Source organism: Lactuca serriola, chromosome 5, assembly GCF_051521515.1.
Source record: "Lactuca serriola cultivar US96UC23 chromosome 5, Lser_US96UC23_V15, whole genome shotgun sequence".
Classification (NCBI taxonomy): domain Eukaryota; kingdom Viridiplantae; phylum Streptophyta; class Magnoliopsida; order Asterales; family Asteraceae; genus Lactuca; species Lactuca serriola.
In genome coordinates, this window is record NC_136412.1 from 255,443,457 (window position 1) to 255,470,489 (window position 27,033).

Below are 27,033 nucleotides of genomic sequence, written 5' to 3' on the forward strand. Positions count from 1 at the left end.
TATTCTAACATCCGTTATGGTTGATACCTATGTAACACGGTATGCGTGTTGTATTAAAGGATATTATATTTGTAATTATTGTGACGTTATACAATACCTCAGGATGGACCATGATTATATACATGGGAGATTGTATTTTTACCACATATGTTATCTCGGATTAGAGATAATAATATTTAATAGGTTTGGTTATGGATTTTTGGTGGTATATTTATTCATTGCTATTATCCTAGATTGGAGATAATAATATTTGATTGTTTTGGCCTTAGTATTTTACTAGGCAAGATTATTAAGTCGATGTGTTGTTGGATATCTTAGGAGATATCGAGGATATCCGATGGATGGATTATCTATGATATTTATTTACTACTTGATTATTTTTTTATATGTTATTATAGATGTTATTCATTAAGCCGTAAGGCTTATATTGTTTGTTTATGGATGTTTTGCAAGTTGAAGATTGTAGCGCCCGAATCGATCCTGTGCATGCGGCTAGCACGATCCTAGTGATAGTTTCTTGTGCTCCGATATGACATTGTATACCAAAATGTTTTATAAAAGAGGTGAAGAGGTGATGTGAATTTAATTTAATGTTTTTAATTAATTAAAAGCCACATGGTACATGCAACTGATTATGTAATAATTATTATACATGATAGTTTTCGGGATTTGATAGGCTCGAGTATGTATTTGGAATATCCGTGATACGGTGCTATTACAAATTTTGTTTTCAAGATTTGTATGTAAATCTCATGGTGATATTGTTAGTTGGGACTATGAGGGTTATAAACCCTAATTTATTAAAGTTGCCCGATGTGATAGATTTAGTTAAATGGCTTAATAGTTAAGCCTATTGTAGTTATATCATTTTATTAATGAGTTTGGTGACAAGTATTCATGGAGTATAGTTAATAGTAAGTTATGCCAAGTTCTGAGGAACTTGATAATTATTGGCTAGGTATCGGTGTGTGATGAGATGAAACACATTGTAAGTCGTAGACCAAAGTTGATGTATTTGCCACTTGATCAGGCGAGTAATACTACTTTAACATCCGTTATTGTTGATACCTATGTAACACGGTATGTGTGTTGTATTAAATGATATTATATTTGTAATAATTGTGACGTTATACGATACCTCAGGATGGACCATGATTATATACATGGGAGATTGTATTTTTACCACATGAAGGTATAATTATTTATATATGTTATCTCGGATTGGAGATAATGGTATTTAATAGGTTTGGTTTTGGACTTTTGGTGGTATATTTATTCATAGCTATTATCCTAGATTGGACAAAATAATATTTGATTGTTTTGGCCTTAGTATTTTACCAGGCAAGATTATAATGTCAATGTGTTTTTGGATCTCTTAGGAGATGTCGAGGATATCCGATGGTTGGATTATCTGTGATATTTATTTACTACTTGATTATTTTGTTATATGTTATTGTAGATGTTATTCATTAAGCCGTAAGGCTTATATTGTTTGTTTATGGATGTTTTGCAAGTTGAAGATTGTAGCGCCCGAATCGATCCTGTGCATGCGGCTAGCACGATCCTAGTGATAGTTTCTTGTGCTCCGGTATGCCATTGTATACCAAAATGTTTTGTAAAAGAGGTGAAGAGGTGATGTGAATTTAATTTAATGTTTTAATTAATTAAAAGCCACATGGTACATGCAACTGATTATGTAATAATTATTATACATGATAGTTGTCGGGATTTGATGGGCTCGAGTATGTATTTGGAATATCCATGATACGGTGCTATTATAAATTTTGTTTTCGAGATTTGTATGTAAATCTCATGGTGATATTGTTAGTTGGGACTATGAGGGTTATAAACCTTAATTTATTAAAGTTGCCCGATGTGATAGATTTAGTTAAATGGCTTACAAGTTAAGCCTATTGTAGTTATATCATTGTATTAATGAGTTTGGTGACAAGTATTCATGGAGTATAGTTAACTGTAAGTTATGCCAAGTTCTGAGGAACTTGATAATTATTGGCTAGGTATTGGCGTGTGATGAGCTGAAACACATTGTAAGTCGAGGACCAAAGTTGATGTATCTGCCACTTGATCAGGCGAGTAATACTACTCTAACATCCGTTATGGTTGATACCTATGTAACACGGTATGTGTCTTGTATTAAATGATATTATATTTGTAATTATTTTGACATTATACGATACCTCAGGATGGACCATTATTATATACATGGGAGATTGTATTTTTACCACATGAAGGTATAAGTATTTATATATGTTATCTCGGATTGGAGATAATGGTATTAAATAGGTTTGGTTTTGGACTTTTGGTGGTATATTTATTCATAGCTATTATCTCAGATTGGAGATAATAATATTTGATTGTTTTGGCCTTAGTATTTTACCAGGAAAGATTATTATGTCAATGTGTTGTTGGATCTCTTAGGAGACATCGAGGATATCCGATGGATGGATTATCTGTGATATTTATTTACTGCTTGATTATTTTGTTATATGTTATTGTAGATGTTATTCATTAATCCGTAAGGCTTATATTGCTTTTTTATGGATGTTTTGCAAGTTGAAGATTGTAGCGCCCAACTCGATCCTATGCTTGCGGCCAGCATGATCCTAGTGATAGCTTCTTGTGCTCCAGTATGCCATTGTATACCAAAATGTTTTATAAAAGAGATGAAGAGGTGATGTGAATTTAATTTAATGTTTTTAATTAATTAAAAGCCACATGATACATGCAACTGATAATGGTAGCTTATATGGACCAAATAAGTAGGTGAAAACCGACTTTATGCCCCATAAAGCAAAGAAAAAAATTAAGCGACTAATTTAGTCAACTCAAAATACAATGTTGGACTAATATGTCTGGTGGGATGTCAAGTCCACCAATCAAATTACACTATTTAGTTGCAAATAAAACGTAATATAACGGTAAAAAGGGGTATCGATCCTCACGGAAATGGTTGTATCCAATCACCAATGCAATTTAATATAACTAGTGTAAATAAACTCACTAACTACAATTAAACTAAAAGGGGGGGGGTGTTATGATTGCTTGAAAATTAAAAGAATTGAAGAACTAAAAAGTTTGCAATTAAGCAAGGTGATGAGATGCTCAAATATTGGAGAGAATTGGTAAACCAAAGCAATTTAACACAATGAACATTTGTGTGTTTATCATTAGGATTTAATATAAAGCTTATCATTCATCCCAAATTGGTATAGCAATCATGAAGCATGATATGCCAAGATTTCTCATAGGTAGTATGGAGATTAGGGAAGCCTACAACACACTTTCTTAATCAAAATCAAAGATCCAATTGAAGCAATTGATCCCAAGAAGTTGATTAGCCTTAAGAATGAAGAAATCCCCAATTCCTAGAGGATGTCAATGCTTACACATCCATAAAGGAGTTATGATTCATAAGCTAGAGATGATTTATACCATCATAAAGCCCTTGTTCTAAGTAAAATTCAATGATTCAATGCCAAATCAAAGAAATAAACCAACAATTGCTTATTAAAGTACCAAGCTCAAAATCAAAGCATTAAACAAGCATAGGAAATATGAACTAGAATCATAGACATAAGATATATGATAAATAAGCATAAATCCTTCAAAAACCCACAAACATTCAAAGGTTTTAGCCAAGGTCTACCAAAATAGAGGATTTAGTCACTCATGGCAATAGAATAACAATCACAAAAGTCTAATTGCATAAGGAAACTACCAAATACTTGGAAAGATGAAAAGAAATGAGTTTCAAGCTCCAAAATCGCCTTCTTCTGGTCTCCAATGGTGTAAAATCGAAGTTATAGCTGATAGATCCAATCCCCCAAGGTAATGGCAAGCTAAATGACCAAAATACCCAAAACTGGGCAATTGCGCTGGTACACGCGCGCCGGAAATTCCACCCGCGCAAGTGCTGTTGGAATGCTATTGGCTCATTTTTCCTCTACTAACCATTCCACTACCAAAGATTCCTTGGTCCCCTCCATATCCCACATGATTCAAATTAACCAATCATTTTTTAGCTTCAAATATGGATGCTCCAAGCCCAAAATAACAATCCATGACCCATCTTCACAAGCCCACTTCATCCTAGTCTTTAGCTTTTTAAGCCCAAATCTCCTTTACTGGATCCATAAAGCCCAATAATGTCTCGGAAGCCCAGAAAGCCCATTCCAAGCTAATCCACAACCACAACAAGCTCCAAAACCCTACAAAATACCTCATACAAAATAAAAAGTCCCCGGTATGATTCATGATAAAGAAAATAAATAAAACACAATGCAACATTGATAAAAGGATCTAAAAATCTAAAACAAACTAATAAAAATAAGAAAATAAAATAAGCTATCAATGTCATTTTTTTCATATATATATATATATATATATATATATATATATATATATATATATATATATATATATATATATATATATATATATATATATATATATATATATATATAAACTAACGAATTTATTGAGCTTATTATAATATATTGTTTGGTGAAACTTGTAAATTAATTTTTATGCTAACTTTTTAATACACTTTTTGAGACAATTTATTGATAAATTCATTCGGTATTTTCTTTCATAAGTTTTTCATTTTCAATCCATTATTTCAATATCAAGTTACATGTTTTATAAAACATATATTTTTATAACATTTTTTAGATTTTTTTTTTATAATTTTTTACATGAATTTTTTATGTCCTTTTACAATTTTGATTTTATTTCCTTTTTTAAATATTCCATTCGTTTTTATAAATTGTTATTTTTAATTATTTTTTTTTTAATTTTTTACATATTCATTTTCATGCATTAAGTTATAAAAAACAAAGGTTCTAAAAAGTCCGTTATGGCTCCAAGGATCGTACTTAGCGCCAAGCTTTGACAAAATGTCGCATTAACTCACTTATGTATATAAAAATAAATAATAGTAGAATATATATATATATATATATATATATATATATATATATATATATATATATATATATATATATATATATATATAGACACACACACACAAAATTGCCGTCTTAAGTCACGCTTTACAAACGATGTGTTTCGTTGCGACTCAAAAAAGTTTAAATCTTGACATTACCGTTAAGGCACGTCTTATATTATTTAGAACTATGTAAAAAACATATAAAAACTCCTTATTATTTGCATATTCATTTTTATAAATTCATATAATAAACCCAAGTTATATAAAACTTTGAATCTTTTTTATTAAAAATATAATTTAAAAAAGTTGAAAGTTGTAAAAAAAAAATGCTCAGAGACAAATTCAAGTAACTTTAGGTTATATCTTGATGCAATAGAGTATGTAAGTTGGTGTTTTATATACATTTGAAATATTTTATTGAATGTTAATTTATTTTCAATTATATAAATTATTTTGTCAATTAATTTTTATCCAATATTATTACTTTATCAGCTACCGTTATTTATAATAAAAACTAATTTTTAACTAAAAACTAAATTTTTATCTAGTCTTTCAAACTTATCCTATAATCTTTTTCCTCAAAACCAAATAAGTACATTTTTAGTTATATATTATGTCATTATACATACAAAATTATACAATTTTAAACTATACTTTTTATGTTTACTTTTTAAGCTAGTGTGGAATATTTGATGTAATATAAGTTAAAATAACTAAAATAGTAAGAAGGCTATCATAATTCATAAAACGACCTTCATTTTCAAATCTATCACAAAAATAACATTAAAATAACCATATATCTAAATGACATTTACAAAATGTCTTTAATTTTTCAAAATTACTTTTTTGACCATTCCAATAATCTTTGAAATTACTTTTTAAGCAAAACTTAATACTAACACCCTTCGTACGGCTTAAAATAAATAATGTTTTTTTTTTTGGAAAAGTTATCAACGAGGATATTGGTCCTAAAAACCTAAGTACTAGTTTCAAGTTCAAATTTTAAGTAGAAGGGTATTCAATCATATATATCATAACAATAGTTTAAAATGAACCATACAACTTATGACCTTTTTGTAATCTTTGTTTTAGGTGTGAGATAAATTTTAATTCTAAACCTTCACTTTGGGTAGTCATAACGTGGTAGAGTTTCACCACATCATGGTAGTACCTCTTTGATTGTAGGATTTTAATGATCGCCACGACGTGGCCAAAGGGTTGCCTCCGTGTGGTAGTTGCTTTTGGAGAAAACCTTAATTTTTGGGCCTTGGGCCCTATTTAAAGGACATGATAGCTAGGGTTTCGTGATCATTCATCCTCCATCACCCTCCTAAGCTCCGAAACCTTAGCCTCCCTTGTTAAGTGTTGAGATCTGTGTGTTTTTTTGTTGCATTTTGAAGGAAGAAGAAGGAGGTGTAAGCCCAAGGATCAAGCAACAACACCTCTCCATCTTTAGAATCACCCTTCAGACCATTTGTAAGTCCTCAAGTTTCCATCTTGATGATTATTTGGTTGTAGATCTAGTTCCTTAGCATATTTTGGTCCATAAGAAATGTTTAGTTGGTTTATAGAGATAAATGTTGCAACTTTATGACTTTCCTGAGTCCTATGAACAATATATCTTATAGATCTAGACTTTGGTTGGGTTTCTTGACCTTGCATGTGTTTTTGGTCACTTTTATCTCATTTTGACCTAAAAAGGATTCTAGACATGAATTGGACATGCATGTCTATAAAGCACCCACCTTTATGCTAGATCTGGAATTGGAAACTCTTCTAGAGTGGTTGGGTTAAGGACTTTCCAGATTAAGGGGTTAATGGTTAAGTCGTTATATTTTGCCTTATTTGGACCTAGGGTTTGGGATCTTGATCTCTTTGGGCGTCTTAATGGATAAAGTTGGAAACTTTATCCATTTAGATCATAGAATGGACTAGATCTAAGCTTTGGAACTCCTAGAATCGAAGAAAATGACTTATCCCATTAAGTTGTTAAAAACCAAGTGCCTACGACATGGCCTTAGGTCACCACAGCGTGGTGACTGGGAAATGCCCGACTGTTTTAATTGAATGAGGGTCACGATGTGGTCATAGATGGCCACGATGTGTCGATTAACTAAAGTCAACATTGACCGTTAACTTAGACTGTTGACTTTTTTACTTGAGTTGACTTTTGGTCAAACTCCAAGCTGTGGAAGTAGAGCTAAGGGCTTACCTATTATAACTGTATAGGTGGTGCGTAGCATCGTTGTTTCTGGCAGTAAGAGCAATAGCAGTTGAGTATCGACTAAGATGTGAGTCTCTTCACTGTACTTGTGGGTCGAAGGCACCAATACTAACCCATTGGATTATGTTTGTAGGATGCTAGTTGCCTTTGTGACTATACTTTTGGGATGTTACACTGTTTAACTTCCAAGTTATCACTATCCATTGGTCTCATGCTCATCTGTGAGTACATGTAAAAATAATAACATTAGGCTCGGGACATAATACCAAAATTAGACCCTGGAATTGAATTGAGTAATGGCCACCTATTTGATAGAAACGTTTGGTCAAATACTTTATAATGATACTATAAATCCCTTATTAAGTTCTTATTCATAAATATGAAATTTTATTGCTTCATAATCATCCTTAAGATTTTATAAGATCATAGGTTAAAATAGGACCTGATTTGGAGTCCGTAGGTGAAAGTTATGACATTTTCAGGTTTTCACAGAAAAATTACACGAAAATATTTTTTAAGTCTTCAATTTACATAAGCCGTGTAATTGTCAATTTCATAGTTGTTATTTTGAGCATGAATATCAAAATGGACAATTAGCTAATCTAGTTTGACATTAATAGTTCTAAATCCAATTCTAAACCGCTAGGATTATTATTTAACAACTATTATATGTTTTAGACACTAAACATCCCAAACAAAACATTAAATCATGGATTAACAACCTAAAATTAGAGATCTAATCGATTCAGATTCAAAACCTTTGCTTAACATAGTGTTCCAATCAAGTTCCAAACCATTCACAAACATTATTATACATAGATTTGAGGTTCAAGTGTGTTGAGTCCACCTTTTGATTATCTAAAATCCATTTAGCTTCAATTGAACTCAGTTAAGCTTCTATTTCCTATCATACATTATGCTCAAATCATCACCACTTGATCTTCACTTTGACTTGATGAATTCACTCCTCCTTATAAAGTTTCAAAATCATTTTTAAACTTTCAAAAGCTAGATTAAACAATTTTGAAACTCAAATTGACATATATACACCAAGTCAAGATGAAAACTCTCAACAAATCCATAAATATAGTTCCAATCAATGGATGGATGCCTTAGCTTCCAGTTAGTTTCAAAACATTATTAGAGTATCAAATCAACATTAAATTCATACATGGATCTTAGACTTTAGAATCCACCATTTATAAGCTCATAAGGCTTTCAAAAGTCACTATAACTCAAATGTTAAACCATTAATTAATAATAAGAGGTTATATATATATATATATATATATATATATGTGTGTGTGTGTGTGTGTGTATGTGTGTGTATATGTATATATATATAAGTTGAACCTCACTAGATGTAAGAAATAAACACCATATTATGATTAGTTTTTAGTTTGATATTTTCACCCAAACCCTAGATTGAACTACATGGAAAATAAAGGAGAATAGAATGTTTGTACCTTCAAAACTATTCCTAGTGAAACCTTAGATTCATTACTAATTTTCAATAAATATCCATCTTACATCCTTGTCCTTTAAAAAACATTTTTTTTTCAAATAGGGTGAGAATGGTATAACCACTTCACTAGTTTTAAAACATTTACAGTTTTAGCTTTCAACTTTCGAGTCATGCCAAAAATACAACCACCCAACTGTTGGATTAGGTGTCTAAGCCTATTACTATAATTGGTATATACTTAAATTGATGGTAGCACAGTTCTTTTGGGTTGCCCTCAAACCTAGTAGTTGAATAGGGTAACTTTTAGAGAGAGAGAGAGACTGAGTTATTAATTTATTATATTGATTAATAAATTAATTAGAAGTAAAAATAAATGATTTGTTAATATATTATGAGAATAATATATTAATTAGAAATATTATTGTTAAATTAAGAATAAGTCAGAAATTAATTGGGACTAATTTTTGGATTAATTAAAAGTATAGGGGTTAAAACATAATAGTTTAATAGCTGAACAAGAAGCATTCCAGAACCTTCCTATAGCCTTTGATGATTTTAAGAGGGTTTAGGGTTTCTAGAATTATCCTTGGAGGATAATTAGGAAGCTGGATAATTACCAAAAGGAAATAATATTATTTTATTCCTTTTAGGGTTATTTAGGGTTTCCAAGTTATATAAGGAGCAATTTCGGCCATGTATTCTAGACCTAAGGATAGCTGAAATTCTGATCTCTCCTCTCTCTCTCTCTCTTTAAGTTTTCTTGGTTGTTAAGGGTTTGGGTGTGAACCATCAGAGGCACGACACTTGTGATGCTTGCTTCCAAGAGTATTTCAAAAAGGATAGGTTTGACTGTTTACTATAATAATCAAAAGGAATGTAATTTCTATTTTGTTTGTCAATTTTGAAAATACATAGGGTTCATAGGGTTCTCGTTGTTTAATAGAATGTTACTTCAATAGTGTTATGACATAGATCTAATAGGTTGCATGTACCCTTAAGTGTTAAGGATTTATGCATGATATTGTATGTAAAACTCATCAATGGTATCATAGACTGGTTGTTTAACAATTAAATGTACATTGCGTGAACTTGAACAAAAACATTTTTTTTTCTGTCAAACTTATCTCACAACATGAGCACAGTACAATTCAGAATTTTGTTTTCTCTCAGACCGATCTCACGACATGAGACTTAATTCTCATGACATGAGCACAATATTTCCAGAATTTCATATTTTTTGCCTAATTTGATTTATATGGTTATTATTTGGTAATATTCTCTTATAAAATCTGCCAAATCCTAATTTTACTTATATTAGATAATTAAATAATTAAATAAAACCTTAAATGTTAGGAGATAATCGTAGACAAGATAATGCTTAATTTATTAAAATATTAAACCTTGTATTTTTTTAAAATGTTTTAAAGTACACCTTATACTATTTATATAATTAAAAGTTTAATATACATTATATGTATAAGAATAGTTGGTCAAATCGCTAGTACACCTCATTTACGAAACCATGTTATAAAGAGGATATAAATGTAACGCCCGCGTTTCCAGGCTAGACATTATCATTGATGTAATAGTCTAGGTTAACCCTCGTAACTCTTTTTGGAGTATTAATGATGAAATATTTGAGTATTATGTGAATTATGTGTTTATTTTCTTAATTATTATAATTTAATGAATTAAGAATAAAATAAGCGTCAAAATTAAAGTATGAGATAAGCCTGATATCTTTGCATAAAGATGTAGTGGTCGAAACAAGGATTCCGAAGATATAAAGAATGCCGAAATCCGAGTTATAACAAAAAAGTTATGACTTATCAAAGTTTCGCGACAGAACCGGCAACGTTGAATGACGTAAAAAGTGAAATTTACGTTAGAGCGATATTTAGCCTTAGTGATCTAAACGAAAGTCGTAGAGTTCGTTAAACCGAGAGCCTGCATAAAAAGAACGCCCAAATCTGACTTCGTATGAGGAAGTTATGATTTTTCTAAGTTTCGACTTAGCAGTATGCAGCCCAAATACTCGATTTGAGATCGAGCGGTTTTTAGCCGAAACAATCTAAACGAGAATTGAAGATCTCGTTAATTGTAGTGAAACGATGAAAAGATAGGCGAAAACAGACGTCGGGTGAAGAAGTTATGATTTTATAACGGAGTTTTCTTGTCCCGGCTTACTAAAAATAAATAATAAAAAAAGTCAAAATTAGCCAACGGAGTCTAAACGAAAGTTGTAGAGCGTAGTCTCACCTACGTGTGGATATAAAGAACGTCGAAAACAGAGTTCGTATGAGGAAGATATGAATCTTTGAAGTTTATTAAATATTTTCGATATTTAATTTAAATATAAATTATCCGATATTATCCAAGGAGGGGGAGTCAGCGAGCTGATCCTCATTACGCCCAACGTAAATCGAAGTTCTAGCCCCTATAAAAGGATGTCGAGGGCAGCCGATTCTTTTGCTCATTTCTTCCCTTTCTCTCGCATTTTTGCATCGTTTTTCGTGCAAGAATTATCCCGAAGCCCCGCTATCATTCCCGAGCCCCGAAGCAAGTCTCGACGCCCCGAAGATCCCGAGAAGTGCCATTCCCGAGCCGAAGCTCTGCCCGCGAGAAGTTCGGTTTTTGTGAAGATCTTCCAGATCTGCGGAAGAATACTACTTCTACAAGCCGTAGTGCTGTCCGATCATCTTCTGATCAAGTGAGTGTGTGCTTACTTTCTTCTAACGCATAATTATGAAGTATTTTATACGAAATATGTGGTATGTGTATATTTTGTTGTTATATGTGTGAATGTATATTCACTTTCTTCTATCTCATAGATATGATTTATTCTCTATGAGATACGTGTTATGTGTATGTGTCTCATCTGTTGTTTGGAATATGTATTGAATGAGAATGCTATACAGGTTTTAAACTATGTATAAAAATATATATTCTTATCTACTAATATGTCGGGTAGAACATGGGTAGATAGTTGTGTGATAAACAGATGAGAGGCCTCGATGTTGTTTTTTATTCAGTCATCTAGCGGAGTTTAGATGACGACCACAGACTTTTCAAGACAGTCCTGTGGAACGCTAGCAGGTTCGCCACCTGTAGGTGTTAATGAACTTGGGTGTTCATCCGTTGTACTACATCCCCCTCATGGTTGTCTTATTTGATTTATAGTGCTGAGGAACCCCCGAAACATGTGTTGTCGCCCCGATGAAATATTCTTAGACTAGGTCCCTTGTGTTAGTTGTTTTAGGGACATAAAGTGAGAATAACGGGAATGGGTAATTGGGTTATTGTTGGTTAATGAAAATAAAGTTAATTACTTATTGTGGGTTGAAAACACTATATGCTCACCAGGCTCCCAAGCCTGACCCACTCAGTTTTATTTGTATTACAGGAAGTGGCGCAAGGGAATAAGATGGATGAATCATCAAGTTGTTTTGTTTACAAGTCTGTATATGTATATATTTTTTAAACGACTTGTAATGTTATCGTTTAGGCTTTATGGTCTGTATCGGAACATGACATCTCGAGTTTTGATTATATAATGAAAATACATTTCTTAATGAAATGCTTTGGTAAATATTATTTTATCATACTTTGTTTTTAGGAACAAATTCCGCAAGTCTTTCAAATCAAAAGGATTTACTCTGAAATTATTTTAAAAGCATAAATGAAAATCGGTCTTTTCTGGCCGAGATTTTGGGGATGTCACAGTTGGTATCAGAGCATTAGTTTAAGCGAACTATGAATTGTTAGGATTTCTAGACTTAAACTTAAAATGCTAAGTGAAATTTTGAGATATGTGTCTGTGATATTTTAAACACGAGCACTAGTTTATTTTAGGAAAGTTGCCTAAAATGCTTTTATGTGCTAAATGTTATATGTTGCCATATATGATATTATTTGTTCGGATCTATGGTCTGTTGCCGACCGGATCTGGAAACCTTATGTGTGTAGGATTCTAAGCGTACGTCTATGAATATAGAACTAGCATGTAAACGTTTCGGAGTGATTAGGATGATTTGAATATCTATCGTGAATGAGGATCTAATTTCACCTTATTCGGTGTATAGATAAAAAAAATGGTGAGAACAAGAAGTGGAGTTGGAAATGCTGATGAAAACAGGAATCAACCACCAGTGATTGAGCAAATACCTGTCGTAGCAGCAGCACCTGAGCCGATAACGATGGCTGGTGTACAAATGATGATTCAAACAATGTTGGATCGTCAAATGGAGGAGACTAGGCGGTTGCTTCAACAGAATCGTGAAGAACTGTCAATTCAAGTGGAAGAGCCTGAATTAAATGAACGACACTCTGAAGGTGGAAACTTCAGTGGATCTGTTGGTCAAGCCAACCCACCGATAGTTAGGCAAAACAATCAAGATAGAAGAAATGATGGAATAGGATGCAAGTACAAGGACTTTCTGACTTGCAAACCATCGACCTTCACTGGAAAGGAGGATCTGATCGGAGTTATGGATTGGATCTCGGAGATGGAATTGGCCTTTATGACTTGTGGCTGCAGAGGCAAGTTGCAGACCACGTACGCAGTGCGTCAATTCCGAGGTGGAGCCGTTCGTTGGTGGAACACTCTAAGGAAAACCTTAAGCCCTAATGAGCCACTGCAATTGTCATGGGCAGAGTTCTTGGCGCAGTTCAAGCGCAAGTTCTGCTCGGCTCAAAATTTGTTGGAGTTGGAGAATAAGTTTCTGACATTGACGAAAGGCAACATGTTAGTCGATGAATACACTAATAACTTTACAGACAAGATGGAGTTTGCTTTGCGCATCGTTCCAGATGAGCTGACAAAGGTTGACCGGTACGCGAAGGGACTCTCATGGGAGTATGCAGTGCCAGTTCGCCAGACACCTACTCTAGAGGCAGCTATTTGGGTTGCCAAGTCTGTTGAGGACATAATCAAGGGAAGAACCGCCAGCAAGGTTGAAGTTGGCGAGAAGAGAAAGTTTGAAGGAACTTCAGGTTCCAATAAGAAAAGCAAATTTTCAAAATCTGTTTCGAAAAAGTTTGGAGGAAAAGAGGCGAAGCAAAATGGTGTGAGAAGTGAAAGAAAAAGCACTTTAGGAAATGTAGTGAGGATGTAACCTGCTTCAAGTGTGGAAAAATTGGGCATTTTGCCAATGAGTGTCCGTCTAACAAAAGGATGTGTTTTGGTTGTAACGAGGAAGGGCACATTTTGAAAGACTATCCGAAGAAGAAGGAGGCAGCTAAGCCCAACATTCCACCAAAGCCGAAGGCGAGAGCCTTCCTAATGACACTTGAGGCTGCAAAAGATGAAGCTGATGTCGCTTCAGGTACCTTTCTCGTAAATGAATTACATGCTCAAATTTTGTTTGATTCTGGAGCCAACTACTCCTTTATTTCGCATGAGTTTGGTAGAAAACTAGTTTTGCCTGTTGATAGACTAGATAATGCTTTATTAGTCGAAGTTGCTAGTGGCAAGTTTGTACCTATTAGCCATCGTATGAAAAACATCTTAAGCGACCTTAATGGGAATAAGTTTCACGAGGAATTATTACCTATCGAACTTAATGGTTTCGACATCGTTCTGGGAATGGATTGGCTTAGCGCCAATGATGTTGAAATATTGTGCAGAAAGAAGATAGTAAAAGTAAACCCGCCAGGGAAAGATTCGTTTATGGTGTATGGGGACAAACGCAGAGTAAATTCTGGAATCATTTCTCTAATGAAAGCCAGAAAGTGTTTGACCAAGGGATGTACATCATATTTAGCATTCGTGATTGATGCTAAGAAGGAAAAGAAGGTGATGCAGAGTATTCCAGTGGTATGTGATTATCTAGAAGTATTTCTCGAAGATCTTCCTGGATTACCACCTGATAGACAAGTGGAGTTCAAAATAGACTTTTTACCAAGAACCACGCCAATAGCAAAAGCACCGTATCAATTAGCACCAACGGAGATGAAGGAGTTGATGGTGCAACTTCAGGAGTTATTGGACAAAGGTTTCATTAGACCTAGTTCATCACCCTGGGGAGCTCTGGTGTTATTCGTGAAGAAGAAAGATGGAAGTATGAGAATGTGCATCGATTACAGAGAGCTAAACAAGGCAATAATAAAGAATAGATACCCGATGCCAATGATTGATGACCTGTTTGATCAATTGCAAGGTTCGAGCTATTTCTCGAAGATTGATCTAAAGTCAGGATATCATCAGCTAAAAGTGAGAGAGCAGGATATCGGGAAGACTGCGTTCAGAACACGATATGGACACTATGAGTTCTTGGTTATGTCGTTTGGACTAACCAATGCTCCAGCAGCATTCATGGATTTAATGAATAGGGTTTGTAATCCATTCCTTGATAAATATGTGATAGTGTTCATAGACGACATTCTGATTTATTCGAAAAGCCAAGAGGAGCATGGCAGACACTTGCGAGAAGTGTTAGAAGTTTTGAAGAAGGAGGAGTTGTATGCAAAGTTCTCCAAATGTGATTTTTGGATTCGATAAGTCCAATTCTTGGGTCACGTGGTCAACCAGGAAGGGATAATGGTTGATCCAGCAAAGATTGAGGTTGTAATGAAGTGGGAACAATCGAAAAGTCCCACGGAGATCCGAAGCTTTTTAGGATTAGCCGGATATTACCGAAGGTTTATCCAAGGCTTTTCTTCGATTGCTACTCCATTAACAGCTTTGACCCACAAAGTAGCTACTTATGCTTGGAGTGATAAGCATAAAGAAGCATTCGAGAAGCTAAAGAAGAAGCTATGCGAGGCACCGATACTTTCTCTACTTGATGGAGTTGAAGACTTCGCTATTTATATCGATGCGTCTGGTGTTGGATTGGGTTGTGTTTTGACCCAAAGAGAAAAGGTGATCGCATATGCATCTCGACAGTTGAAGCAGCATGAAAAGAACTACCCTACTCACGATTTGGAGCTGGCAGCGGTAGTTTTCGCTCTAAAAATATGGAGGCATTACCTCTATGGCACGAAGTGCAAACTTTTCACTGATAATAAGAGTCTCCAATATCTCTTTAATCAAAAAGAGTTAAATATGAGGCAACGACGCTGGCTAGAGTTACTTACGGATTACGACTGTGAGATACTTTACCACCCTAGTAAAGCTAATGTTGTTGCTGATGCTCTCAGTCGGAAAGTCAATCTTGAAAGAAAGAGGCCAAGAGCGTTGAGAATTGAAGTTGTCTCGACAATTGTGGAGAGTATAAAGAAAGCTCAAGAAGAAGCTTCTGAGAAAAATGACCGAAAGGAAGAGCGTTTGGGCAAAACGTTGGTGTTCGGTATAAACAGTCACGGACTAAAGGTGTTCCAAGATCGGATTTGGGTACCTAAGTCTGGAGGAATAAGAGATCTTCTGATGGAAGAAGCTCACAAGACTATGTACTCGATTCATCCTGGTAGCACTAAAATGTATAGGGACCTGAAACCCTACTACTGGTGGCCAACGATGAAGCTTGATGTTGCAAAGTATGTGGCCGAGTGTGTGACTTGTGCGAGAGTCAAGACACAACATCAGAAACCATATGGGAGTTTAGAACCTTTACCTGTGCCTATGGGTAAATGGGAAGACATTGCGATGGATTTTGTCACTATGAGAGACCTCGATGTTGTTTTTGATTCAGTCATCTAGCGGAGTTTAGATGACGACCACAGACTTTTCTAGACAGTCCTGTGGAACGCTAGCAGGTTCGCCACCTGTAGGTGTTAATGAACTTGGGTGTTCATTCGTTGTACTCCATCCCCCTCATGGTTGCCTTATTTGACTTATATTGCTGAGGAACCCCCGAAGCATGTGTTGTCCCCCCGATGAAATATTCTTAGACTAGGTCCCTTGTGTTAGTTGTTTTAGGGACATAAAGTGAGAATAACGGGAATGGGTAATTGGGCTATTGTTGGTTAATGAAAATAAAGTTAATTACTTATTGTGGGTTGAAAACCCTATATGCTCACCAGGTTCCCAAGCCTGACCCACTCAGTTTTATTTGTATTACAGGAAGTGGCGCAAGGGCATAATATGGATGAATCATCAAGTTGTTTTGTTTACAAGTCTGTATATGTATATATTTGTTGAACGACTTGTAATGTTATCGTTTAGGCTTTATGGTCTGTATCGGAACATGACATCCCGAGTTTTGATTATATAATGAAAATACATTTCTTAATGAAATGCTTTGGTAAATATTATTTTATCATACTTTATTTTTGGGAACAAATTCCGCAACTCTTTCAAATCAAAAGGATTTACTCTGAAATTATTTTAAAAACATAAATGAAAATCGGTCTTTTCTGGCCGAGATTTTGGGGATGTCACAATAAGGAAGTAACCTATAAAATAGTTGTTGAATGGGTGTTGTTGAAATATATCACAATTGACTCCTCAAAGAACATCTTAGTACAATTATATGACTAAGAAAAGCAATCGGAAGTTGTTGAAATAGTTAGATCAAGAGATGAATCATACTTTCTTTCCAATCAAGTTTTAGAGTCATACTCTAGTAACTACAAATTGTATCTTGAAACTCATTTCAAACTAAGAAGGTTGAAAAACACCTCAAATATGTGGAGTAAAATGTTTTCTTACTCTAGCACATATAGAATTGGAGTTGTGATGTTTTCATTAATCAAGAAACAAAGGATAAACTGAAAGCTATTATATGAAGTGTTTTCTTGTCGAGAATCTGCACGGATTTTTGAATATTTGTTTTAGTCATCAATGAATGTTCCTTGAGAGAAAACTCATATGTCAAGAAGTCAGTGGGAGTCTTATTGATCTTGATAGTTCCAGGAGTCAGTCGAAAATAAACGTTTTCGTCATCAGTAGCACAGGACCTGAGGTTGATAACATATCGTGTTCACTTGACATATTATTTTTTCTATGCACCTTCCAGCTGAGTTGGCAATGCTTATGAGTTTTATGGTTCTCATTTGGCAGCAAAAAGAAAAGCACGTTGGTCAGTGAAAGTACATTGATCAATATGGGTAAGCTGCTTAACAACACGGAAACACTGGTAGGCCCTTGAGCTACCAGAGGGCAAGAAATTCAGAATTATGAAATTCGGTCCATGAAAGGAAAAATAGATTTGAATTTGGTTTGGTCCTAAACCTTATCTTATGATTGTAGGTTGGAAATGATAAATTCACATGGATGCGAATGTATATACCATGAAATCTAGGTGGCAAAAGGTTTCGCTCTAATTCATGAAAATAATTATGAGGAAACACTTTCGCTAGTAGATTTTAAAGATCTAATAAATATCATATTGGTTAGTGGTTGTGTTAATTTCATTCTTAAATTCACAATATGATTACGACATCCTTCTTTATATTTCGAATTGTGAGAAATGACAAAGAAAATTTTGAACCTTTAAGACATATATCTATAGGTTTTGTAAGTGTTTAGACACACATGTAAGCTATCCAATGAAGGTGTATAAGCTTAAGAAGTCTAGTTGAAGACTTATCGAAGCATCACGTAATAGAAATCTATATTTTAATGAGAAAGTCAAAAGTACTTCAATTTGCAAGTTGCATAGTTTGGGAATTATTTCGCTATAATAGACTTAAGGAAGAGGGCACCCATACTTCTTTTCGAATATCAAGGTTTGGATTATATAGTTTAATAGAACTTAGTCATAAACATATGTGAATATCATGTGGAAATGGTTCAACATAGGAAATTCAATGTATGGAAATATTATAGCAAGAGACAGAACAAATATTAGGTACTTATGAAAGACATAATGAATCAAGTCCCATATGTTTCAGATATATGATCAATTACATATGCTATAATAATCACTTATTCTAATTTTTTCAAATGCTCAAAGCATTATGAGATAAAAGAACTAAATGCTCATAACATTGTAAGATAAAAGAACTAGAATTTTGTATGACTAAAGTTGCTAAACAATTGTCAAGAAAATTTTGAGGTTTACTGAAGATTGATTGCTTGTGGACAGTTGGAAGTATGGTATTAATTTGCAAGGACCATAGTCACATGTTTTAGATTGAGATGATTCTTAGTCAAAATTGATGGTCATATGGGAATATGGAAGAGTTTCCATAATGGGAGTTGATTATTAAATATGCATATAAGTTTGAAACTTTAATGCGAAAGAAGTGTTCATGGAGTGTACTTTGAATTAGAACCTCCATTACTTTGGAATTGTTTTTAGTAACAAAGTTCCAATGGAATATTTTATAATATCGTTGACACAGCCGTTGTGAATTAGAAGCCTCGACATCACATAAAAACAATGCTTGCAAGGTTGGAATTCCAATACATTTTAGATAGTGACAAGAATTTGGAATTGTGAAATGAGCATCATTGGAATAATGTCCAGTCGTTCTGTTTACAAAGGAAGGACCATAGAGAGGCATAGAATGCATGTTCATAACATGGCATGACTGATGCTTAATTCAAGTGATTAGTTGATTACTCGAAACATTATACAATGAATAATTCATAATTATTATGGTAATTAAATAATAAGAGTTTTATTTATATTCAATAATTTTGAGACCATACTTAATTAGTTTGCTATTGTGTTTCACTTCACATGTTTTACTTCCTGAATATTTTGATTATTTGAAATTCCACAGTCGCTCATAGTTTTGGAAGTAAGTAGTGAAATAAGACTGTCATGAATTGAATTGTAGATTGTCTATGGAGATTAGGCATTCCAATGGATGCTACAATGTTCATGCGTACTTAAAAAAATGGAGATATTGAGTATTGGATAAACCCATGCTCAGAGAATTACTAATGGATTCTATCACGAGTAATTTTGAGACGATAATATCTTATATTCTTAAAACTAAGATATATGAGGTGTAATTTACAAGTCGTTTGTACATTGGTATTGCGAAAACGTATCAGTAACTTGATGTTATAAAATGTAGTGTCATGTGCGATTTGGTGAGTAAAAGTTACAAGCATATGAGTCGAAGTTTATTCGTTCCATTTTCCCTAACGGGAAAAGAAATATCTTTGGGCCCCTCGATGATTTGATCTCGACATCAGAAGTGCTTGGCCGAGCCCGGACTAAATTGATGTGTTCAATTAGCAGTCTGAATTCAGTCGTCATAAATCGGAAAATCAAGAAACAAAATTTTGGACAATGAGATTGATTTCAATCCATTTCTCGTGTCCCTACGATATCTTGTAGAATGAAAGAATATTTGATCACTTATCTTAGGACACTTAACTGACTGAGTTAGAGTTCGACAACAACTTTTGGAAGCAACAACTTGCTTATCGGTTCAAAAGTTTACTAGAAATTATAGTTATAGACTTATCCAAGTGGAAGACTGTTGGATTAGGTGTCTAAGCCCATTACTATAATTGGTATATACTTGATTTGGTAGTAGCACAATCCTTTTGGGTTGCCTTCAAACCTAATAATTGAATGATAACTTTTAGATAGAGAGAAAGAGAGAGAGAGAGAGAGAGAGAGAGAGAGAGAGAGAGAAAGAAAGAAAGAGAGAGACTGATTTATTAATTTATTATATGATTAATAAAGTAATTATAAGTAAATATAAATGTTTTGTTAATACATTTTGAAAATAATATATTAATTATAAATATTATTGTTTACTTAAGAATTAATCAGAAATTAACTGGAATTAATTTTGGGATTAATTAGATTGATTAAAAGTCCAAGGGTTAAAATGTAATTGTTCAATAGTTGAGCAAGAAGTATTCCAGAACCTTCCTATAGCCTTGGACGGTTTTAGGAGGGTCTAGGATTTCTAGAATTATCCTTGGTGGATAATTAGGAAGTTGGATAATTATAAGAAGGAAATAATATTATTTTATTCCTTTTAGGGTTATCTAGGGTTTCAAAGTTGTACTATATAAGGATCCTTATACCTAGAAAGTTGTACTATATAAGGGTTTCAAAGTTGGCGATGTCTTCTAGACCTAAGGATAGTCGAAATTTTGATCTCTCTCTCTCTCTCTCTCTTCAAGTTTTCTTGGTTGCTAGGGTTTTGAGTGTGAACCATCAGAGGCACGACACTTATGGTGCTTGCTTCCAAGAGTATTTTAAGAGGGATAGGTTTGATTGTTTACTACAACAATCAAAAGGTATCTAATTTGTATTTTGTTTGTCAATTTCGAAAATACCTAAAGTTCATAGGGTTATTGTTGTTCAATAGTGTTTTGATATAGATCTAACAAGTTGCATGTACTCTTAAGTGTTAAGGATTTATCTGTATTATTACATCTAAAACTCGTCACCAACTTTATGACCATCATATTTCACATCTAATCCTTCCCTATTATATAACTAATATAGTGGTCCTTTCAAGGGTTAACCAAGTCAAACCTTAAATAGTAGGTTTGGTCTAATTTACATTTTTATCCCTACTTTACATATTTGACTCTAAATAACTTTTAATAAAATTCACTAAATCATAAAATATTTTATAATATTATTAGGTTGATTATTTAATTTTAAGTAATTATTATATTTATTTATTTTAATTTCCAAAAAAATATTTTTCCGCCAAAAATTGACAAAAATTAGACACGCGGATGATGGACTTAAGTTGAAGTACATTTATATATTTGGAGTCAAATAATCACATCTCTAGCGGGTAAAAATTGAAATACAATTGTATACGTTTTTCAATTGTTTGAAGCGAGTATGAATTGAAATTTGACGTTCTAATCTAGGTTCGATTACCCTTATTTATATTTTATGAAAGTGCTTCTTTGATTTATGATATTTTTTTCAAAAGTTATTTATCTTATTCATAATTTCACAAAATCCTATTTTAAACTTGAATAATCAAAATTAAAATTGAAAATTATTTAAATAAAACATAATTAACAAGAGAAGGGTTTCCCTTGGAAATCAAAATTACTGATAATCAAAAGAACAAAAGTAGGAGAAAACCATTAATATAATAAGCAATCAATCCATGGTGAGGATGTCAGGCAATAAGCTTATGTATAAAGTCAATTGCATAACAGATTAATTAGTCTTAAAGTTGATTACATGAACAAAGCTTGTATCCCTTATTAATGTATGGTTTGCCTATTATTGATTGCACTACACATGATAGTTGTAAGACATGAGCGGAGAAGGAGACATATGGGATATGAAGGCGGAGACTAGTGACAGAGGGAGGCTATGGGAGAGAGACGAAGACTATCCCAACCGCTTTGGCAACTTGAAGGAGTGACATTACTTAAGGAAGATGATCAAAGAGATAAAGATGTTCACTTTGAAAAAAATGTCAAAATTGGAAGAAAAAAAATGATAATGTAGTGACTTTGGTATGTGACAACTAATTAACCATAAGATTTTCGGTAAAATGGTCGATATTGTAAATTTTTTGATAAAGAAATATTCGATTTGGAAAAAGTTGCAAAGAAATGTTTGATTGGGAAATAATAATGTTGCTGATAATGTTGTGACTTTTTTTTAAATGAAGAAGGTTACATGGTCTAGAACATTTTTCGTTTGACTTTTGATTAGAACAGTAACATACATATACTAACCTACTTATTAAACTACTTTTTAATTCTATATGTCATTGATGAAACATGAACCCTCGACCTTATGAATAGAAGACATATCACCATATTGCTAAGCCAAAGACACGTCGTTGCTTGACTTATAAATAGTAAAATAAACATCATTAATTGGCCAAATTAAGAATACTATGTTATTATTTTTACACTTTTTGTATTTACTAATAAAAACATCATAAAAAAGTTGACAAAATTATGCTATTGGTCCCTCCGGTTTGTCGGACTTAGCTGGTTGAAGACTAACAAAGTGTTTATGTGTTTGGTCGTCGTGTTTTTCATTTCAAGTGTAGCGGGTTTTTATGGTTTCATTTTCTTTCATGATTGATCTAAAATTACTATTTTACCTATGATTTGATTTTTTATTAAATTTTATTTTCTTTTTTATTTAAATTAATCTTTAGAAAATTTGATGAGATCTAAATTTACCACCCACCACTTCCCTTTCACAACCACCTCATACAGCCGCCACCACCACTACAGTTCGATGCCCCCACTATAAAAAATCTAAAATCTAAATTTTTTTCATCAAATATCAAGAAGGTGAATCAAGAACAATGGATGAAGTTTGAATTTTAAAATCGATTGTATGTTCATCAAGGTTATGAAGGTGATTCAAGAACCTAGAAAAGCAAAATGGATATGGTGTGTGCGTGCACACACATGATCGATCAGATTATGTGTCCCTCTAATGAATATCATTCAGTGACTAAGAAAATAACATACAAATATATACCCTATTTCGGTCTTTCCTAAGGCTAGGTCTCGCTGAGGCGGGTCATGGTTTCAGTTTCCAAAATTGAAAACCACATACAATTTCATATTCCATTTATAGGATGAGATCTTGATTGTGTTTGTCATTAGGCTTCCATGTTTGTTTTGAATTCCAAAAATTATTTCAGAAAATAGAGATGGGTAAATAGATCTAAAAGGAAAACTCACGCACAAATCTATTTCAGATTCACTATATATATATATATATATATATATATATATATATATATATATATATATATATATATCCAGAGACGAAAACACACACAAATCAATTTCAAAAAACAAAAACCATCTAGCATAAATTGATTTCGAGGGATGAATGCTCACACATATATAATACTTGATCTTGAATCTAGCCACAATGTTAGATATGAAGGAGGAGGTCGGATGGTGTTTCTAGAAAGAGGAACTCAACGTTAGGTTAAAAAAGAAAGATTGGAGAAAGCTGTAGGGTTTATTTATTCATTTTAAATAAAATTAGTTAAAATTTATAAAATAATTAAATAGGAACCGAAATTTCATTTTATATGCATATAATTGAAACCATATGAACCAGACATGTAGATAAAAGATTGATCACATTAGAAATTGAAACCATATGAATCAAACATAATCAAACATGTATAATTTTCATAATTGTCCTCATCATGTCATATCTGACAAAGTAGAGGGACCAATAGCATAATTTTGTATAAAAAGTTAAAAACAACGGCTAATTAAAAAAAAAAAAAAAAAAAGTAAAAGTTGCATGGATTCTTGTATTGAAGTATATTTATTCTTAAATTCCACATCTTTGGCTCTCTGCAACCCTGGTCACTGAAACCACTTTCATTGTCCCTAACCCCCCTGACCTTTTGGTTCACCAGAACAACAATGGCGACAGTTGTTTACCCTCTCTTTTCCTTTTCATCACCTAAATATCCCTTTCTTTACACCCCTTCTCCTTAACATTCTCATCACAAGCCAATCATGACAACACTCCTCCATTTCTTCTTCTTCTCCTCATTTGCTCTGTTAATTTCTTCAATCTCTGCTCTGAACTCTGACGGAATCCTTCTTCTCTCTTTCAAATACTCTGTTCTCTCTGACCCACTTTCAGTTCTTGATAACTGGAACTATGATGATCTAACTCCATGTGCATGGCGAGGTGTCACCTGTGAAGATTTCTCCGGGTCGGGTACACCTGAGTCTTTAATGGTCGTCAGTTTGATTCTTCCTAATTCTCATCTTCTTGGTTCCATTCCTCAGGATTTGGGAATGATTCCGCATCTTCGTTCTCTTGATCTCTCTAATAATTCGTTAAATGGGAGTTTACCCCCTTCGATTTTCAATTCTTCTGAGCTGGAAACGCTTTCTTTATCCTCCAATGTCATCGCCGGCGATCTCCCGCAGTTGATATCTGGGTTGCAGAGTCTTAAACTGCTTAACCTCTCCGATAATGCATTCGCCGGAAAGTTACCGGAGAGTCTTGCGTCTTTGAAGAACTTAACATCGATTTCTTTGAAGAATAATTATTTCTCCGGGAGTGTTCCTGGTGGGTTTGATTACGTTGAGGTTTTGGATCTGTCTTTCAATTTGTTCAACGAAACTCTTCCTCTTGATTTTGGTGGAGAGAAATTGCGTTATCTGAATCTGTCAAATAACAAGCTTTCCGGAACAGTATCAGCTGGGTTTGCAGGGAAAATTCAAGCAAACGCCACCATTGACCTCTCATTCAATAATCTCGCCGGAGAAATCCCGCAGGTCTTGTCTTTATCCAAGCAGAAAACTGAGTTCTTCGCCGGAAACATGGACCTGTGTGGAAAACCACTCAGCAAAATGTGCACAATCCCTTCATCATTATCAACCCCACCAAATGTCACTGCAAATGGTTCCGCCACCGCAGCAATTGCAGCTATTCCCAAAAACATGGACCCGTCTCCGTCGTCATCAACCACAACAGGAGCACCGGCTGTGGCGGATAGCCACAGTGGCTCGAAAGTCAAGCCAGTGAAAATAGCAGCCATTGTCGCCGGAGATTTAGCCGGTATAGGGCTTCTCGCCATTCTTTTCCTCTACGCTTACAATTTGCGAAAGAAGAAGATGAACCAGAACCAAAATCAAAATCAGAACCCAAAAACGAAACCCGAAACCAAAATCCAAGAATCCAAGATTTCAAAGGATATTTCCAGTACCAGAGCTTTGTCCTCCAAGACCTGTTCATGCTTGAATGGTGTCACCGGAGACGAAACATCGGAAACAGCGACTGGGTCCGACAGTGATCACGACAACGATAATCTGACAATCGACGTCAAGGGCGGAGATAAACAAAAGTGTTTGGTGATTGTAGATGGCGAGACAGAGCTGGAAATGGAGACATTGTTAAAAGCTTCTGCATACGTATTGGGTTCAAGCGGGCCCAGTATAGTTTACAAGGCGGTGTTGGGTGGTGGAAACGGCAGCGGAGGGGTGGCGTTTGCAGTTCGGAGGATCGGAGAGAGTGGGGTGGAGAGGATGAGGGAGTTTGAGAACACAGTGAAGATCATTAGTAAGTTGCGACACCCAAATTTGTTAAAGGTACGAGGGTTTTACTGGGGTGAAGATGAAAAGCTTGTTATCTACGACTATGTCTCCAATGGAAGTTTGGCCGGCGCCGGTTACAGTAAGCTCCCTCTTCTCCGTCCTTACCAACCATGCGCATTTTAGCATACCACCTTGATTTCTGCTAACACATACCCGAATAAAATGAATTTTTTTATACAATTATAAATACGTTTTACTCTTATATCAATCAAAATAAAATTCGAAATTATTGTTTTATTATAAGGAGAGCAAATATTCTTTCGACCTCAATAGTTGAGATTATAATTTATAACTAAATTCCACAAACACCACGACAAATCAAAGTTAGCGATTAGCATGTGATATTAGCGCGTTTACTTAAGGAAAACAATTAAACAATATATCGAATATAACAAATCTGAGTTACAAGAATCGTGTATTGTTTTTTTTTTATCGTTTTATGATGCTTTTAATATTTATATTCTTTATCAAATTTTAGGAAAAGTTGGTTCATCTCCATGCCAATCTTTACCTTTTGAGGTCAGACTCAAGATAGCTAAAGGGATTGCTATGGGGTTAGCGTATATTCATGAGAAAAAGCATGTACATGGCAACATTAAACCTAGCAATATCCTCTTGACAATGGAAATGGAACCGATCATTAGTGATTTCGGATTAGAATGGCTCATATCAGGCAAACATAGCCATAAAACAAAGGGATCAAACCGACACTTTGGTAGCAAACGCTCAATATCGACACGTGAAGAAATGATGATTAATCATGATTATCATCACTCTGCCAGTAGTAGCCCTTACATGGCTCCGGCTACTGGGTTACTCGGGTGCACATCTCCTTATCATGCACCCGAGTCGATGAAAAGCCTAAAACCAAACCCTAAATGGGACGTGTACTCATTTGGTATTGTCTTACTTGAGCTCATATCGGGGAAGGTATTCTCAGAAAGGGAGTTGGGAGAGTGGAACGCTAGTTCTTCAGATATTGATGATGAGAATTCAATCTTGAGGCTCGTAGATATGTCTATCAGGACTGATAATAATGGAAGACGCGATGCGACACTGACATGCTTTAAACTAGGGTTCAATTGTGCGTCATTGGACCCACAAAAGAGACCTTCCATGAAAGAGGCATTGCATGTACTTGAAAAGATACCATTCTCATCTTGTTAATGATGAAGTTGCAACATAAAAGCCTAAAAGCATCAATTGGGATGAAAAGGGGCTAAAGTGCATCACTTTGGACCTTTTGACTTGAAAATTTTGTTGCATAATGGAGATTCAAGGGATGATTGATGAATGTTGATAGTTGATTCAAAAGTATTGTATGTTTTTGAACTTTTGATTAATAAAAGTAGAAGGCACTCCTTAAGTTCTAAGTAATATGGTATATTTGGCAATTTAGCTTTTTAACTTTATGTTGTTTGTTTTATTGATTGGGGTTTGATTTGTAAGTATCTTTGTTAGATTGTTCTTATGTCGACTTAATATTG

At 34.1% G+C, this 27,033-nt stretch overlaps 1 protein-coding gene across 1 annotated transcript; it reads left to right on the plus strand.

Annotated features, from left to right (window-relative positions):
• The first annotated feature begins 23,766 nt into the window (after window positions 1-23,766).
• Window positions 23,767-26,923, plus strand: LOC145054048 (putative LRR receptor-like serine/threonine-protein kinase At4g37250). The gene is made up of 2 exons (XM_079002178.1): window positions 23,767-25,625; window positions 26,025-26,923. The coding sequence occupies exons 1-2, from the start codon at window positions 23,954-23,956 to the stop codon at window positions 26,711-26,713; spliced, it is 2,361 nt and encodes a 786-aa protein (XP_078858304.1). The 5' UTR covers window positions 23,767-23,953; the 3' UTR covers window positions 26,714-26,923.
• The last annotated feature ends 110 nt before the right edge of the window (window positions 26,924-27,033 follow it).